General features: G+C 26.5%; 3 protein-coding genes across 3 annotated transcripts; 1 reads left to right on the top strand and 2 right to left on the bottom strand.

Moving 5' to 3' along the window:
* Positions 1-3148: 3148 nt before the first annotated feature.
* On the bottom strand, positions 3149-9041 carry LOC132948995 (uncharacterized). Its single transcript, XM_061019731.1, has 3 exons — positions 8917-9041; positions 6265-7531; positions 3149-4547 (listed from the first exon to the last, which is right to left on the bottom strand). The coding sequence occupies exons 2-3, from the start codon at positions 7503-7505 to the stop codon at positions 3260-3262; spliced, it is 2529 nt and encodes an 842-aa protein (XP_060875714.1). The 5' UTR covers positions 7506-7531; positions 8917-9041; the 3' UTR covers positions 3149-3259.
* A 2298-nt stretch (positions 9042-11339) lies between these two features.
* Positions 11340-15972, bottom strand: LOC132948996 (BTB/POZ domain-containing protein KCTD5-like). Its single transcript, XM_061019732.1, has 5 exons — positions 15621-15972; positions 13739-13847; positions 13372-13562; positions 12932-13054; positions 11340-12291 (listed from the first exon to the last, which is right to left on the bottom strand). The coding sequence occupies exons 1-5, from the start codon at positions 15816-15818 to the stop codon at positions 12262-12264; spliced, it is 651 nt and encodes a 216-aa protein (XP_060875715.1). The 5' UTR covers positions 15819-15972; the 3' UTR covers positions 11340-12261.
* On the top strand, positions 12309-12923 carry LOC132948997 (uncharacterized). The gene is made up of 2 exons (XM_061019733.1): positions 12309-12649; positions 12717-12923. The coding sequence occupies exons 1-2, from the start codon at positions 12425-12427 to the stop codon at positions 12912-12914; spliced, it is 423 nt and encodes a 140-aa protein (XP_060875716.1). The 5' UTR covers positions 12309-12424; the 3' UTR covers positions 12915-12923.
* Positions 15973-17679: the final 1707 nt, after the last annotated feature.

The following is a 17679-nucleotide window of genomic DNA, read 5'->3' as shown; positions in this document are numbered from 1 at the left end:
CTTTAGAGCCCAGATGATAACCTATCCAAATTGTCTAGAATCTAAATGATCCGTGTTATTATTTTATTTTTAAAAATACAGTCTGAACCCCCCAAAGCTAGTATAATAATACATTAAAAGTAACTTATTAGTAACTACATTTATGGAACAATTCAAATAGAATAGAATTTGATAATACGCATTAATATATTAAAAACAAAATTAGGTAGAATAATAAATAAGAATAATAAATGTATAAGCAGTGATTACCTACATATAATAACCAGGCACGCCCGCAGAGAAGTAGCTCACTAGGTACAAAATACTTTTAGCGTCAGTATAAACCATAATTTAATGACATCTTTATGATGAATTTTTAAAATTATAGAAATTCATAATTTACATTGATTAGTTACCTAATAATTGGACACTTACCTACATAATGGTTAATATGAATTAGTTAACCTAACCTACAGAAAATGTATGTATATTATTGCAATCCTAAAAAGTTATTAAGGGGCCTCCAGTCAATGAAAAAAAGTGACTCTTAGACCAAAAAGCCAGACAAAACTTGGAGGAATTTGGTTTGACGGTTTTTAATTTTGAAAACGGATTATGATTGATTGACAAGCTTGATAGGCTTGGCCAGAGGTGATTTTTGATATTTTTTTTTTTAGTAGTAGTCATAAGCATAACTCAATACTCATAAATCATAATGCATAATATAAAAAATAGATATTTAAGACCGCCTCGTCTGAAACCTAGTTAACTTGGTATTCAACGAAAATCAGTCTTAAAAAGGTGGACAAGTGGATGTCGCTCTGCTGTACAGTAGGTTACAAGTGGGTCACTGTAATGGATTGTGTTAAATTTGAATTCAATGATATTACTAAGCATATAAGTAATTTTAATGACCTATTTACGCGAAACCTTGTTTTAAATGTTCAATGCTTAGCTATAAAAGTTATATTTTATATAATTTTATACATTTTTAACTAGGTACTAAATAAATGGTAAATTCTCAATTTGATAAATGTCGTCAAAATTCCAACTTAAAATGTTTATAAAAAACATGTTTTTTTTAATATTTTTCAACTGCTATTGTAACAATATATCAGGAGCCTTGTATTCAGTTTTCACGCTTTTTGGCACAACAAATAAAACTTTATTGATATTTATAGAAAAAAAACTAAAAAAATTGAAATTTTAAATTGCCCGTAAATAGCTCAAAACGAGTCAAAATATTTTAAAAATTTTATCAAGTATAGGAATTGATAAAATAAACATTCGGTGAAATTTTCATGTAAGTATCTACGGTTTTTCGTTTTTGAATTATAACAAAATAAGAAAATCGTTGGATGAGAAATCGAGTGAATATCGAATGTTGTGAAAATATGAACTTCAAACGCTCATAAAAATTTTATTTTTCTATGTATCTTGAAGACATTTTTTTTTATAAAGGTAGACAAACTTAGGAGGAATCTTTTAAAGCATTTTCAAATCCAAGATTTAAAAAGAAAAATTTTAATGAATTTCTAACTCATAATAATGAATCACATTTTCGTCATCTTTACGTATTTTGTCAATATTTGAACTTTAAATGCTTATAAAAAATATTATGACAACAGATTTTTTAATGTTTTTCATCTGCTTTTGAAACAATGTATTAGGAGCCTTCTATTAAATTTTCAAGATTTTTTACCCAACAAATATAATTTATATTTATAGAAAAAAAAAACAAAAAAACCTGGAAACTAAAAATGTCCGTAAACAGCTCAAAATAAGTCAAAATATTTTTAAAATGTTATGGTTTAGAGTAGAGATGTTACGAACCATAATTTTTAAGGTCGAACCGAACTTTTCTCTAAATTAACGAACCCGAACAGATCCGAACTCCTCAAATATTTTATCGAACTCGAACCGTATATTAAAAAAGTCGAAATTGGATATTATTTTATTTAATATTTAATATTTATTCATCATTTAGACACCATACCACAGAATTATTGACTAAAGATTTTAGATTAGTGATACCTAATAGAAACGTTGTAGAACTGACTTATTTTTATTTTTCTAGTTTGATTATATGGAATTTCCTGTTCGTAAATCGAACATTTCGTAACATCTTTAGTGTATAGGAAATGCTAATATAAACATTCAGTCAAAATTTCATGTACCAACACTCTACAGTCATTTTTTTTTAGAGTTACAACAAAAACCAAAATCGATTTTGCGTAAAAATTCCAGTTTTTCCTTAATTTTTCTTTTGTTTTTAATAAAACTATTGGGAAATTTTGACTTTTGACCCCCCAAAGTACCAACTAGATTCACTTTCAAATCAGAAAAGATACTGTTGAAGAAAATTAAAAAAAACACACATCATTGTAAAATCATCGTTTCGTTCAGAATCTAAAATTGAAATCTGTTAAACAAAATTCCTTCAGTTTTGTCTAAAAACAACTTTTTTAAACTGAAAGAAGTTAGGTATCAAATTTATAATATCATTGACAATGCTTGGGCGTACGTTGACGGCAAACAATATAAATAACTACTGACCTACCGGACGGTATTATGCGGTCTTACTGTTACAATTCCGGAAATATTGACTGAAAACGATTACAGATTAAACTCACACATACTGATGTTCGTTTACTTTGCTCTCACTTAAGTCATTTTAATGTCATCGTGTAAATTGCCTATATTAGTTTCCTTAAAACACGACCGGCGGAGCCCCTTTAACGAAATTAATAATATCATTAGTGACCAAAATAAACGTATTAATATATAAAAGTGGTGTTACCTTTCTTATAGTAAAATTTGTAAGCCATGATAATAATTTATGAACACTCTGAACTTCTAAATCAAAACTAATCAAATTTCGATTTTTTTTTTAATAAATATTTAGTTAATTATTTTAAATGTACTGTACATTTTAAATTAGGCAGGTGTACCTAATAAAATATTGCATTAAAGAAAATAATTAATGGCATTATTGCAGTAAAATAAATTTTTTACGGACATTTTTAGCCATTTTGTAGAGCATCTTTCGATGGTTTTTAGAGCATTTTAATCTGTGCCCTAATTACCACCTTAAATTGAGCAAAATCTTATTTTTTTTTAACAAATTAAACTGATACATTAAATAAGTAGAATAATTATTAATTACACATATTAATTTTATATTTTATTTACTTTTTAAAAGTCATATTATAGAAACATAGGAATATACTTGTAATCACTTACACTGTCTTAAATGTAATAAGATCTGAAAATATAATTCTTATACAATTTTTTTTAAATTGAAATTAAATTTTTTATTTTTAGAGTAAGTATAATGAATTCTAGAATAATTTGAAGACGGTACCATATTAACCTCTTCAGTATTTACAATCATATTTATGTTAGCTGTATTGTGAGGTATCAAACTGGAAAATAATGCTGGCAACCTTAAAATAGCAACAAGGCGTTTATGTAATTTCTTAGATTCTTCATCATCCCAATCAAAATGAATATTTGGATTTTTAAAGTGATCGATTTTCATACATGAATTTAGAGAATTCGTATATGTATATAGCATTTTAAAGGTCTCATGATTTGGCGGTACAGAACCAATAAAGTTTAATGGTAGTAGTGGATCTTTTTTATTTTTAATTGAATTCTTAGTATTGATACCTTCTATGGGTTGTTCCTTTTGAATGTTTCTTATTCTAATGTCTAACAAACCTTCAATTTCACTTAGATCGGAATTAGTAATATCACTTGTTCTTAAAACATCGTGTACTCCATCGTGAGTCAATAGTGGGTCACACAAATCATGTTCAACATTACTGGGATCTAATGTCATTACTTCAATGTGACTCTCTGATATATAAGTCATCATACTCATAAGTCCATCATCGATCAAATCATCTTTATGGGCAAAAGTTTCAGGTACAATCAACTTAGCTCCCAAGTAATCAAGTACATGTCTGTAGAGATCACATTTACTTGACAAATTGCAATTGGCAATAACAAACTTATTTTCTAAATATGATTTCTTCAACTTCCGATCAGCAAATGTTTCTATTGGTACATTAAATGTTTTAAGCAATTGGCGATTGTGTTTAAATTTTTCATGTAAATCTCCTTCATTTAATTCTTCTTCTGGAAAAGAGGTTAATTCTTTAGGCTTGAAAGGTCGGAATGGGCGTGGAAAGTTGTCAACAGTTAATTTTGGATTAAGTTTTATTTTTTTATCAATTAATTTGAACCTATGACGGCATTGTTCTCCATTACGTCCAGGTACCTGTTGAGATATTTGTGACCAAGTAAGTTCATTAGATGCATTTAAATTAACAGCATCTAATAACATATTATCTTCGTCAGCGGTCCAACCACCTCTATAAATATCTTCATCATATAAAATAATTCTACGATAAGCATTACGAACTTGTGCAGATGTCCGATTAGTCAGATTCATTGATACTATAGATGGAGGTAAATTTTTTATTTTAGCTTCATTAATAATAAATTTTTCTCTATCAGTCAAAAACCCTTTCTTAATGCCTGGTTTTAAACAATTCATCCATCTGTAAGCACAAAATGAAATTAAAAATGAGTATATTATACACACAAGCTTGTTCATAAATATCTACAAATTTTTATTAATTATACAATTTCTCTGAAAAAGACTGAAAAATATTTTTACTTAAAATGTTAAATCCTCATGGGTCAAAAAACCATAAGTAATTATAGTCAAAGGGAACATTCAACTAATATAGGAAATTTTAGTTATTGATCTAAATACATTTGAAATTAAAAAAAAAAAGTGGGTCACTGTAATGGATGGTGTTAAATTTGAATTCAATGATATAATATCATTGTATAAGAAAAACGATTCTGAGCGAAAACGGTCAGTCAGCCTATGATATTACCAAGTATATTTGATGATATTGTTGTGAATAATGTAATTTATATATAACTTATTTACATAGAACCTTGTTTTAAATTTTCAATCCTTAGCTATAAAAGTTGAACATTTAATAAATTTACAACTACAAAATAATTATTAAATTTTAAATTTTGTCAAAATTTGAACTTAAAATGCTTATAAAAAAAATTGTGCATATGTATTTTTAATATTTTTAACCACTATTGTAAAATTATATCAGGAGCCTTGCATTAAATTTTCACGGTTTTTTACCCAACAAATAAAACTTTATTGATATTTATAGAAAAAAAACTAAAAAAATTAAAAACTGACAATGTCCATAAACAGCTCAAAAAGAGTCATGTATGGTGTATAGAAAATGAAAATATAAACATTCAGTAAAATTTTAATGTATCTACAGTTATTCGTTTTTGAATAACAACAAAATAGCAAAATCGTTACATGAGAAATCGAGTGAATATCAAATGTTGTAAAAATATGAATTTCAAACGCTCATAAAAATTTGACTTTCTTGTAGACATTTTTTTTTTTGATAAATTTAGACAAACTTATGAATAATCTTGTGTTACATTTTCAAATCTTAGATTTAAAAAGAAAAATTTTTATGTATTCTCAACTCAAAATAATTTGCTAATTTTCGTGATTTTTCTATATTTTGTCAAGATTTGAACTCTAAATGCTTATAAATAAAAACTGTGACTAAGGATTTTTATTATTTTTCAAATATCATTGTAACAATATAGTAGGAGCCTTCTATTAAATTTTCAAGCTTTTTTAATCAACAAATAAAATTTTATTGATATTTATAAAAAAAAATACTAAAAAAAAATGGAAACTGAAAATGTCCGTAAACAGCTCAAAATAAGTCAAAATATTTGGAAAATGTTATGGTGTATAGAAAATGCAAATATAAACATTCAGTCTAAATTTCATGTACCTACAGTCATTCGTTTTAGAGTTGCACCAAAAACCAAAATCGATTTTCTCAAAAACAGATTTTGCGTAAAAATTTCCAAGGTTAGGTTAGGTACCAACTAGATTAACTTTCCTATCAGAAAAGTGACTGTTGAAGAAAATCCAAGCACTTTTACTGTCCTAAAAGGTGATGACAGACACAAAAAACAAATAAAAAAAACACACATTGTAAAATCAATACATTCATTGCTTCGTTCAGAATCTAAAATTAAATCAATAGGTGTGGATATTCTCATAAAATGTATAATCAAGTATCGACCAGTTTTGTCAGTTATATTTTAAAAAGTCAGCTGTAATTTATAAAAATCTAATAATTAATTTTATTGTGAAAAAGCTTAATAAATACTAAATTCATAAATAAAGTAGGAAAATTAACACACCTGGTATAAATTTGATCAAAAGATCTCCTATTGTCGTGCATTGCAAAATACACTCTTTGCCAATTGATTATATTATGTATGGAGTTTTCTTTAATTACCTCCATAAGCTTCTGATCTTCTTGTTTTGACCATTTACCTTTTTTGTGTACCATTTTCTTATACTTTTGATAATGAACAAAACATTGTAACTCATTGCGGTTAGTAGCCAATTCATCAGTTATTTTTTGCCAATTTTTTTCATTATTTCTTGCAACAATTCGAATTAAAACGTCATCTTCATTTTTAGTCCATTTAGTTCTTGATATATGGGGTTTTAAAACTAAATTCCAAAACCTTTGACATTGTAAATCAGGTTTATTAACTTCTTTTGCAATGTGTAACCAATCATACTTTGAGTCCGAGTCCATAAACTGATAGACTAACTGTTTAAATGGTGTTTTTGATATAATATCCAATTCCTTTTCTAGATCTATCATTTCAATTTCAATTTTATGTTTTATACTTGGATCACTTTGTTTATTTCGATCGACACCAAGACGCAAGTGCTGTTCAAGCATAGGAATTTTTATTTTATTCAATACTTCTGCGTGAATAGCTTTTTCTAATTTATTTTTAAAATCTTGGTTCCATTGATTTCTTTCAACACATTCTTCAAGTATAAAACGACCATTGCATGACAATACTAATCTTCCAGTTTCATATAACTCACTAAGATGAGGATTCCGTGGGCAGTTTGATAAGCCAATTTTAAAAAAATTTGCTAAATGTGCTTTTATTTTCAAAGGTTTCATTGTAATTTTAGATAAAGCCTTTTTTTCAAACTTAATACAACTAAAAGCCTTGGTTGCATTTCTATTTGAAATTTCAATATTTTTGTTAATTTCAACTGTCATTTCTTCCAAACAAACTATATTACGGCCTAAAATATCAATAAATTTGTTACATTGTTCTAATAATTCTGTATAATTACTCTGTACAATATTTTGACTAAAATCTATGCAATTAATTTCTTCAAAAAAATCTCGAATATTAGGATTTGTTTCAATTTGATCCAATTTATAACTGTCATTTTTATTCAAACTGTGAATTATACTTGTTGGAACTTTAACATCTTCTTTGGCATCATCATCTTTGAACTCTTTTTCCAACCAATCAAAGTCAAAAGCACTATTTGATTCAGTAGTTTCTATATTTACAAATTCTTTTGATGGTCCAGGTATCGGATTACCATATGCGTCCATGTTTGTTTATTTGTTTTCAATTTAATCTATAAATGAAAAAGTAAATATTCAATTTAAATTAATTTTGAATGGAATAGGTACAACAAATTATTTAATTTACTTGAATACTAGCAAATTTTCTAATATTCTGTTACTGGTCTGGATGTTATTTACAAGTAAGATGGCCAGTCATCGCATTTCATACGGGAAAGTTCTGTATTTTGTAAGTCTGTCCCAGTGACCCAACAAAAAGCTTTTGGGGACGCATAATTGTTCCGTTTTTTAAAATATGTCCCATTTTCATAGATAATTATAAAAAATAAGTGGAGAAAATTACAACAATAGTATTAGACGCCAAAGATGCCTCAATTTCTACCAGCGGTTAAATATAGGTTCTACTTAACCGATATTAATATCATTATGTAAGTACTAAAAGGTATTTTTTTTAATCAATAAAGGATGATATTAAAAGGGTGTTTACCCGTTGATTTATAAATAAATAATGCTATTTTATTAAAAATAAACAATTTAATTTAGTAAATATAAAAATAATTGTTTATTATAATATAAATATACATGGGCGACTTAAAGCGCCCTTTTTTGACATAACTTTAAAAATACATATCAAGAAACTCAAATTTATGATATTTTAATATTTATTTTTACATTGTACTATCGTTAACTGGTACAGTGATACATATAATAAAAAAACGTACATTATATGTAATAATTGAGAAGCAGAAAATTTAATTTCTAAAGTTAAGGTTAAATTAAATTTTATATTGTATTGTATCTATCATATTCAGTATTTCAATATGATTTGTGATATGGTTTCAATATATTGATAACAAATATTAAAAGTAATTAAAAACATTATTTACAATTCAATTTTTAAATTTATTTTAAAAATAAGTTTCAAAAAATCTACTTATATATTATTTACACTCTAATAGTTTTCCTTTAGTTCAGATTAAAAAAAAAAACAAAAACCTGTATTTATTTGAAAGAAAAATAATACAAATCAAATTATAGAGGCGGAAAATTAAGTTTTGCCTACATATGAAAAATCACTAGGGCCGGCTCTGTAAATATATCTGACATTATTTAAAACATTCAAGACCATAATTTAAAACAATTATATAACACCAATTCAAAAAAAACTGTTGATCCTATTCATACAAGAGATTTTAATTGAAATTGGTTTATTCAATTTTTTATTTATTGGTTAATAATAACTAATAAGTACCTAATAACAATATTACATCAATTATAATATAAAAATTAAAATAATACCTAATATTATGATCTATATTCCCAAAATCCTGATGCACATATAGAGTATTTTGATAAAACCTTTATCATTACATATTCTATAACGGAGAACAGAACAATTTTTTTTTAAATTCGAGTAGTTAAAATAAATAATGCTTACCTAACAATGTTGGTGTTAATAAAACCACAACATTTTATTATAAATGATTTCGCTATTCCGAAGACGATATTAGTCAGTTACTCTTATTTTTGGGAAATAAAAATACAGATAAACATGAAAATAATAATCCCGATTGAACAATGATTACAAGTTATAGCCCAAGATACCAAATGTATAGTTGAAAAGCGCCATCTACTAGTAATTGGTTAAACATCATACCACAGAATAGAATTTAACAATTATTGAATGGCTGATCACACAAAAAACAAAATAACGATAAAATATGAATCATGAACATAATATCTATACTGTTCTATGATAATATTATGACCACGATACCATCTTAAATTGTGAATTATGACATAGCCACATAGGTTATCGTAATATAGTAAAATAATAATTAAGTAATGAATATTATATTTATGGAAACGGTTAAGTTATCGCTGTTGCCCTGGATTATAATTTCAATTATAATTTCTTTATAATCGTGCTGTTGCCTGCACATGTAGGTGGGTACATTTGGTACTTCTAGTGTTCTTTAAATATCTATAATATTAAGAGGATGTCCTCTGCGCACCATTTGTTTTCTCTATCCGACCCATGCGCAACATGGCAAATGTATGTTTAGTAGAACCTACTGTTTTTTATTTTTAATATTTGATTAAATGCACCTATTATCAAACCTATTAATCTATAAGAACATTTCCTATTTACAGAGTCGTATACTTAGATATTTTAATTTTTATACAGTTTATTAGGATTTTCAAATTGTGATAATTTACATAAAAATTAAAATATCATAAAATAGCCAACGTAGGGAGAGGGACACTGGGACATGCGTAGTGTTCATAACTTTAAGTTTGATAATAAACGAATTGTGAATCCACACAAAAGCTAAAAGTAATAAACTAAAAGCTATATTAAATTATAAATGATTTAAATGTATTTGTTACCTAACAAATGTTACCTAGCAGTAGATATTTATACAATTATGAAAAATCATTTTTATGCATATTAATAAGTAGTAGTACAATAAATGTCCATAAAATGATGTTATGTTATGCTGAGCTTCCTCCCTCTATAGTCTATGGTACGTCAGTAAAGAGCGATTAAAATGTTTAGGTGCCGGGTGGTACTGCAGGTACAACTGAAATTTGGTACATTTTCATTTTGCACCATGTACATTCTCAGGTGTTCACCAATCATGAACCATAATATAATTTTAAGTTTAAACATTTCACTGGATCATTTTGACTGAACCTCAGAGGTTTAATAGCAGCATTTACTTACCGTGCATGAACCGCCTGAAATTCACTGTTATGACTTATGAGAAACAAAACAATGAACGTCAAAAATGTTACTTGATAGGGTAGCTTCAACTATGGAGTGGTGTTTGAAAGACGAATGAAGACTATCAACTTTTGATAAAAAAAATAAATATTTAAGATATAATCATATACATGTGTATTTTATTAAAATTGTATACCTACAAGAGTACAAGAGTACAAGTTATTATTCTCAACTACTCTTTGAGTACATTTTAGCTATATTCTTAAAATATAATATCTAAAATAGATATAATAAAATACTCAACTGAAGACAAATGTCATACTTTTCCTCAAAGTCAATTGAGAGAATTATTGTAAATACTATAATATATGTAGTAGTGTGCTATACCAAAGGGGGCGGACTCCGCCACTCAGAATTCAGCATAGTATCTACCTTGTTAACAAAATTAATTTAATTAAATATTTTTTATTTTAGGTACCAACTTGACTGCTAATAAATAATAATTAATATTATGTTTTATCATATTTATATTGAAATACTTAAATGCATGTTAAGAAAAAAAGAGTAATGAAATACATTTATTTATTGGATTCCCCCACAAATTGTTTTTTGCTTTGTTAAAATGCTAAAATATTTATATAATATTATATTACCACAGTATAATAGTTATTTATTAAAAATGCATTCAACATAATAATACCTTAATTTTTAATCTATAACTAAACAGATTTAAAATATTATTCATTTTTTTAGTCATAATAGTAAATAAAAAAATACTGGACTAATATTTTAACAAATTGATTATTTTTATTTTTTTAAATATACTTTGTATGAACACATGATTGCGCATAAAAGGACAATAGTACAAACTGGTGACAAAAATGTATAACAATAACTTATTCTAATTTAACTACACTTTAACAAATTCATGTATATTATGAATAAAATGAAATTGTATTGATTGTATACTATAAAAGATAATAAAAAAATAAAACAAATAATATAAAGTATAAACAATATCCAATAATATGTATGGTATCATTAGTATTATTAATTACTATAGTATTTAGTTTCTAAATTAAATAAATCATTGAGTAATAATATAAAATACTCTTAAAGATAATTCAATTACATTTATCCAATACTTTGGATACAATTTTTAAATAAGAAATATTAAAATCTAAACACAAATACAATACTAATCCAGTGGTCCATGACATAAAAATTAATAAAAAAAATTTAAATAATCTTAAAAAGTATGGTAAAAATGAATTGCAATGGAACAATGCAATAAAATGTAAAATATGGTTAATAAAATGGCTTTTTATTAAACTTCAAAGCACCTTAACATTAATTCTAAATTTTTTTACAGACTTTCAGTTCTATCAAGAGCGTATAGAGCGAATTTCAGTTTAGGGAGGGAATCAGAAATAGTAAATAACTGTGTTAAATATTATAGTTCTTTGTTAGTATATTGCCTGAAGTTGTTGTCCAGTTTCTCCCATTCAATACGCCCTCGAGTAATATTTTATTAATAATTATACTAAAATCAAACATATAATTAATGAAATGAAAGAGAAGAAAAAATAACTTGATTTTGCTTATTTTAAATCTGAAAAATGAGATTATAAAATGTTTGCAAATTCAGAGGCTCCTATTTTATTATTACGATGCTGTCAATTAAATTTATAAAATTGGTCATAACATAAAAGTATAAAGAGTATATTACATATTAATTCCATATAAAATATAAGGTTTGGAAGATGTAGTGATAACAATTAAAAAACATGTGAATATTCAAATCTGGAACTTAAGTACTTTTGTTTTTATGTACGTGTATTTGTGTTTGTGCATGTCTATATAGATTTTCTCAATATTACATATATTGTAAAATTAATGCACAATAATATAGAAGCTATGAGGCTAGGATCTAGCATTCTGACGGCCAGCTGCAAATCGGACAACGGATTTGCTGCAAAGATCTTTGGTTACATAATATATTGTCTTAAAGAATGTACATACTCTCATGATTACAGATTTAGTTGACTGCATATATCACATACGCGAAGCTCGTTGTTGCAATTCCTGTAAAAAAAGTATACATAATTTGGCTAAATGTATAATAAATTAATTTTATAAAATTCTATGACAACCAAATTTAATAATTTCACCTAATATATTCTTTTTTATTTATTTTATAGTTTTTAAAGTTTTTAATATGTTTTCAATATGTGGATATTTATTTGTGGCAGGCATATCAATTTTAGGTTTTATTTTATATGATTCTGACAAAAAAAGAAGATTAGATCAGTGTTATAAATATAAATTAAACAAAAAGAGAGCTGAAATCAAACTGAAAGAAGCAGAAAAATTAAAATATCGATTGTTAGCATTCCCTGCATCAAATAAAATAAAACACATAAAAATATTTGTGATTCTAGAAGTATAAGACATAACTATAATACCTAGCAAATGAAAAATTACAATTCTTTAATATTTATATATTACAGATTCAAAAAGCTGAAGAATATATGATGCATAGAAACTATAACAAAGCAACAGAACATTTTGCTAATGGTTTGAGTTTGATAGATTATAATTACAAACTCGCTAATATTTTATATAAAAATGTACCACTGAAAATGTATAGAGAAATTATAGATCAAATGCAAAAAATTCAAACTATGTTACCAAAGATGAAAATTTGAAAATTTGAATAAATTACCTTTGCTTTATCGGTTGATTCAGTTTTTGGAGAGTCAGCAACACCTTCTTCTCTGGACACAACACACAGGAATTCTGCTTGATCATAATTTCCATAGTTGTACTTGGATCCGATGTTCACCAACTAAATACAAATAGTCAAGACATTAAAATATAACACAACTTATTATTCCTAGTACATAATACAAATACAATAGATATTAATATATTAATATTATGATTATTAAGATTACTGTTAAATATATAAATATCATACTAAAGAACAATAAAAACTCAGCTATTTGAACATAGATGTATATGCTATCTATATTTTAGTCTAGTGGCACGCCACAGTGAGTGCTATATGTAGTTAAGTGAAGACATTTCTTATTGACACTTTGATCATTACTGAGAGTTGTTATTTGTGGAAGATGGTTAGTACTAAATTTGATTATACATTACTTGTTCAAATTTCCATTCATCTGACATTGTTGATATCATCCACGTAAGTTCATCTTCATGACATTGTAACACTCTGTAAGTATGTTTTTTCACTTGTTCAGAACAAAGTTTCTTATCTCTTTGCAATATCCTTTCTTTTACTATGTTTATTAATTCGGTAATATTATAGAATTCGGCTTCTTCCAACACTCCTAAAAATATAATGTAAAATATTAGGCATATGGTGGAATCACCTAATGCTGGAACCAAAACTAAATGTTTGCTAATTGAGGTTCATATTAATGAGAGAAGTATATTAAGAGAAAATTGGCTATTAATATCTTCGTACACTGAAATTATACTGAATTTTTAGTAAACACAAAATTACCTTCTTCCGCAAGATTTTTATTCAAAACCAATTTTCCATGACGAAGATAATTTAAAATGGGACTAAAATATGTCGGATCACGATCAATCATGTATGCACCAGTTTCATCCTAAAATCATAAAAAAATGTATTTTAAAGTTTCAAGTACCCATGAATAATATTTTTAAATTTCAACAAAATTGAAACAGTTTATAATTTTTATAGAATTTTTGGTTACATTATGTACTACTTATGAGAAACCTCATTTTAAATTCTCTATCCTTAGGTATAAAAATTGAACATTTTATTAATTTTCAACTACAAAATAATTTGTACATTTTCAATTTGATACATTTTGTCAACATTTGAACTTTAAATAATAATACAAACAAATTGAGTCAATGTATTAATATTTTTATACTGCTATAATAACAATAAACATATTATGAGGTTCCTTGTATTAAATTTTCAAGTTTTTAAAACAGCCCTAAGACATTCAATATATTTTAAAAATCATACATATATTGTAAAAAAAATAATAAAATAAATTTTTGGTGTAAATTTTATATATCTACGACTATTAGTTTTTGAATTACAACAAAATAAAAAATTGTTTCACAAGAAATCTGGTGAATATCCAATGTAGAAATTTGAACCTCAAACGCTTATAAAAAATTAATTTAACTTATTTTAAAAACTTATGGGGGAACCTAGTACAACATTTTCAAATCTTAGATATAAATTGAAAATTTTTATGAATTTCCAACTCAAAATAATTTGCAATAATTTTTGTGATTTTAACTAATTTTGTCAAAATTCTAACTTTAAACATTCATAAAATGTATACCCAACTTTTTTTTTAAATTCCACCAACAACAACACTTGAATCGTGTATTAAATTTTCAAGTTCTTTGATCGAACAAAATATTTTTGTCAACAATAATTATCATTATTTTCTTAACTAAAACTGAGATATGCTGATATAAGGCCGTATTTTATATTTGTTCATTTTTTCCGGGCGAAGTTGTGTTATACAGCTTGTTTGTCATTTAAAGAAGAATTAATTAGGATCCCTCATAAGTTTGGAAGTTTGGTATGCTGATACCCATGTGCATATAACATTTATGAGTTTAGCAGCAACCTTCATCCAAGTTATAATTTTAATACGTAATACATTCACAAAATACTGACAGAATTTTTTTATTTTCCTGAAGTTAAGGGTGGCTGTAGCCCCCTTAACTCCCTTAGCTATGCCAGTATGCTACCGATTATAATACATTTGTTTATACTTTTATATTTAAAATTGAGACAGAGATATACAAACTAATATAATAAGACTCATTTTGTATGGTACTTAGCACTGTAAATTATATTTTTATATTATACAAGTAAATGGCTTTACAATAATACATAGTGTAATATTTTATTCTTTCACTTAACATAGAACGGTAATAATATCCAATATCACATTATAGATAATAAATTATGTGCCATGATAATGTAGCAGTCAACATTAGTATTGGTTAGTAAGCAATGTGAAAACAACAATTCCAGACCACATTTAGACATTGAAAAATCTCTGAATAGGTAAATAACTGATCAATGGATCAGATGATTTTTTATAGTGTAAACAGTTATGATTTATTTTAATGAGTGAAATTGACAATGCTTGAGCGCAATGAACATACAGTTGTCTATTATAGGAAAACATGGTTTAATTGACTTACAATTCATTAGTGGATTGTGGGAAGAAAACGAAAATATGATCACAATAATTACACAAAATGATTGATTTTGCTAATTTGATACAGTATTTCAATATTACGAATAACACGGGGCATTGCTTAATTTTGAGGACGTACGATCAATATAGCATATAATATTTATTTTGTTGCCAACTGACCATGTCGGAAATGAGATCGGATTCCTCTGAACACAGTCTGCACAGGAATGAATTGGGATCTCGGCACAATGTAGACTTTGTAGTCATAAAGCAAGTGCCTCCCACGTTCAATTTGACCCACTGTGCAGTGTTGCTCAATGATTTGTTCAGTTGCATTCGTGACCCTTTTCCTTTATCAACGCCTTCGATAACACTCATCTTTCGAGTACAAGAGGATAAAATAAAACTATTATAATGAAAAATAACAAAGCAAGAATTCAAACTGAAACTAGCGTTAACAGTAATAAATAAAATAATTAACAATTTCAACTATTAATTAAGCTCTCGAACATTTTATCAAAAAGAAGACGAAAACTGAATAATGATAAGTGATAACTGATAACAACTAACAATAAAATGTCTCGAACTCGGTTACATAATGTAACCATAAAAATATAACCGATGTGGTTATTAAATTTTAAAAAAATTTTTATTTTCGTCAATAAAGTTTAAATACCTACTTACTCAAAAATACAAAATCACGAATCATGTGATATCAAATACTAATTTATTACGATACACAATATGCGTTATGGTTATACACTCATGACTTATAGGTAGAAAGTATATTTTATTATTTGATAATATAAACTATAGCTGTAATACTGAGATTGTAACTCAAGTACCTACATAATTGACGGTAATATAAAAATTTTATTCCATTTAATTTGTTTTTGGAACTAAATGGTGCGTATATGTGGAGATTTAATCGACTCTTGATTCGTCAAAGGGGTAGACTAATTTTTAAAATAGAGCAAATAGGTACATTTTTGCATATTATGTCAAATTGCAAATGCTAAAGTGCATACTATTAATGTTAAAAATATTGTTTGTGCTTTTTTAATTAATATTCAATATAACCTTAAATGAACATTCAACGATAATAATATTTGTTGCCTATATAAAACATAACAAATAATAATCAAACATCATATTATTTTAATAGCAGAAAATCAAATAGGCTTAACTTTTAATTGAATACCTATACCTATATCTACCTACTTTTAAAAAAAGTTTTTATTCCTGGAATAAACACTAGGCATTTAACTATTAAATTAAATATGAATAGGCAATATAAAACCCAATTTAAAAATAATTTTAATTTTTAATAATATTGTACCTAGGAACTTAACCTAGTTAATTTTTATATAGGTAATATAGCAAATTTGTACCGGCTCTTCAAAACTGGTAACATGTCATGTAAGAAATAAAAATATGCACATACTTATTAAATATTAAATAATGATATTATGATAGTATATCTGTATATATGAAGTCTGAAACTATATTTATACTGCTGTGAATTTTCGATTAAAGGCACGGACTAAGATATCGTATTGCGTACCCAATGTGTTTCCAAAATATCAGGTACGATTCAAACTTGACTTAAAAATAGATACTTCATTGTCCCCAGGAACTCTATGGCTTGCTACCCGCTACCGTAAACTCGGGGTTCCAGAAAGCTAAAGTATACTTCCATGTAAACATTATCGCTCCAGTCTCGTTGTGGGAGAGTCGTATAACATCATGTCCATGCATTCATGGATCCTCTTTAGTGAGCGTCGGATTTATCTGTTCTTCAATTATTTAGGCCTTATGGGCAACGGAAATCGCAACCCGCAAAACCATCTGGTGTATTTATTTTCAGTAGACTGTCATAACTCATAAAATACATTCCACAAAGTAGGTCCTAGACGCACGTTATAATTTTATTATTGTTTATTACCTATTATGTCATAATACAGTGGCGTGTCAAAGGTACCTATTATTTTGGAGCAATTACTTCTTCAAAATTGTTGGTCGGTGGGTGGTCCCCCTGCCACAAAAAACCTAGCCACCTATAGTAGTCACAAAGTACAATATAATAATAATAGGTATAGGCACCAATGTACTACCTATACTTGATTTTGATGAATACCTATATAATGTATTATAATATTGTGTTCTACTCATTCAACTTGATTTTCAATGAATTCACTGCAATCTATAGAAATGTTTATACATCCACGTTTTGTATTAT

This window comes from Metopolophium dirhodum, chromosome 7 (genome assembly GCF_019925205.1).
Source record: "Metopolophium dirhodum isolate CAU chromosome 7, ASM1992520v1, whole genome shotgun sequence".
Classification (NCBI taxonomy): domain Eukaryota; kingdom Metazoa; phylum Arthropoda; class Insecta; order Hemiptera; family Aphididae; genus Metopolophium; species Metopolophium dirhodum.
This window is presented reverse-complemented; position numbering and strand designations above follow the sequence as displayed.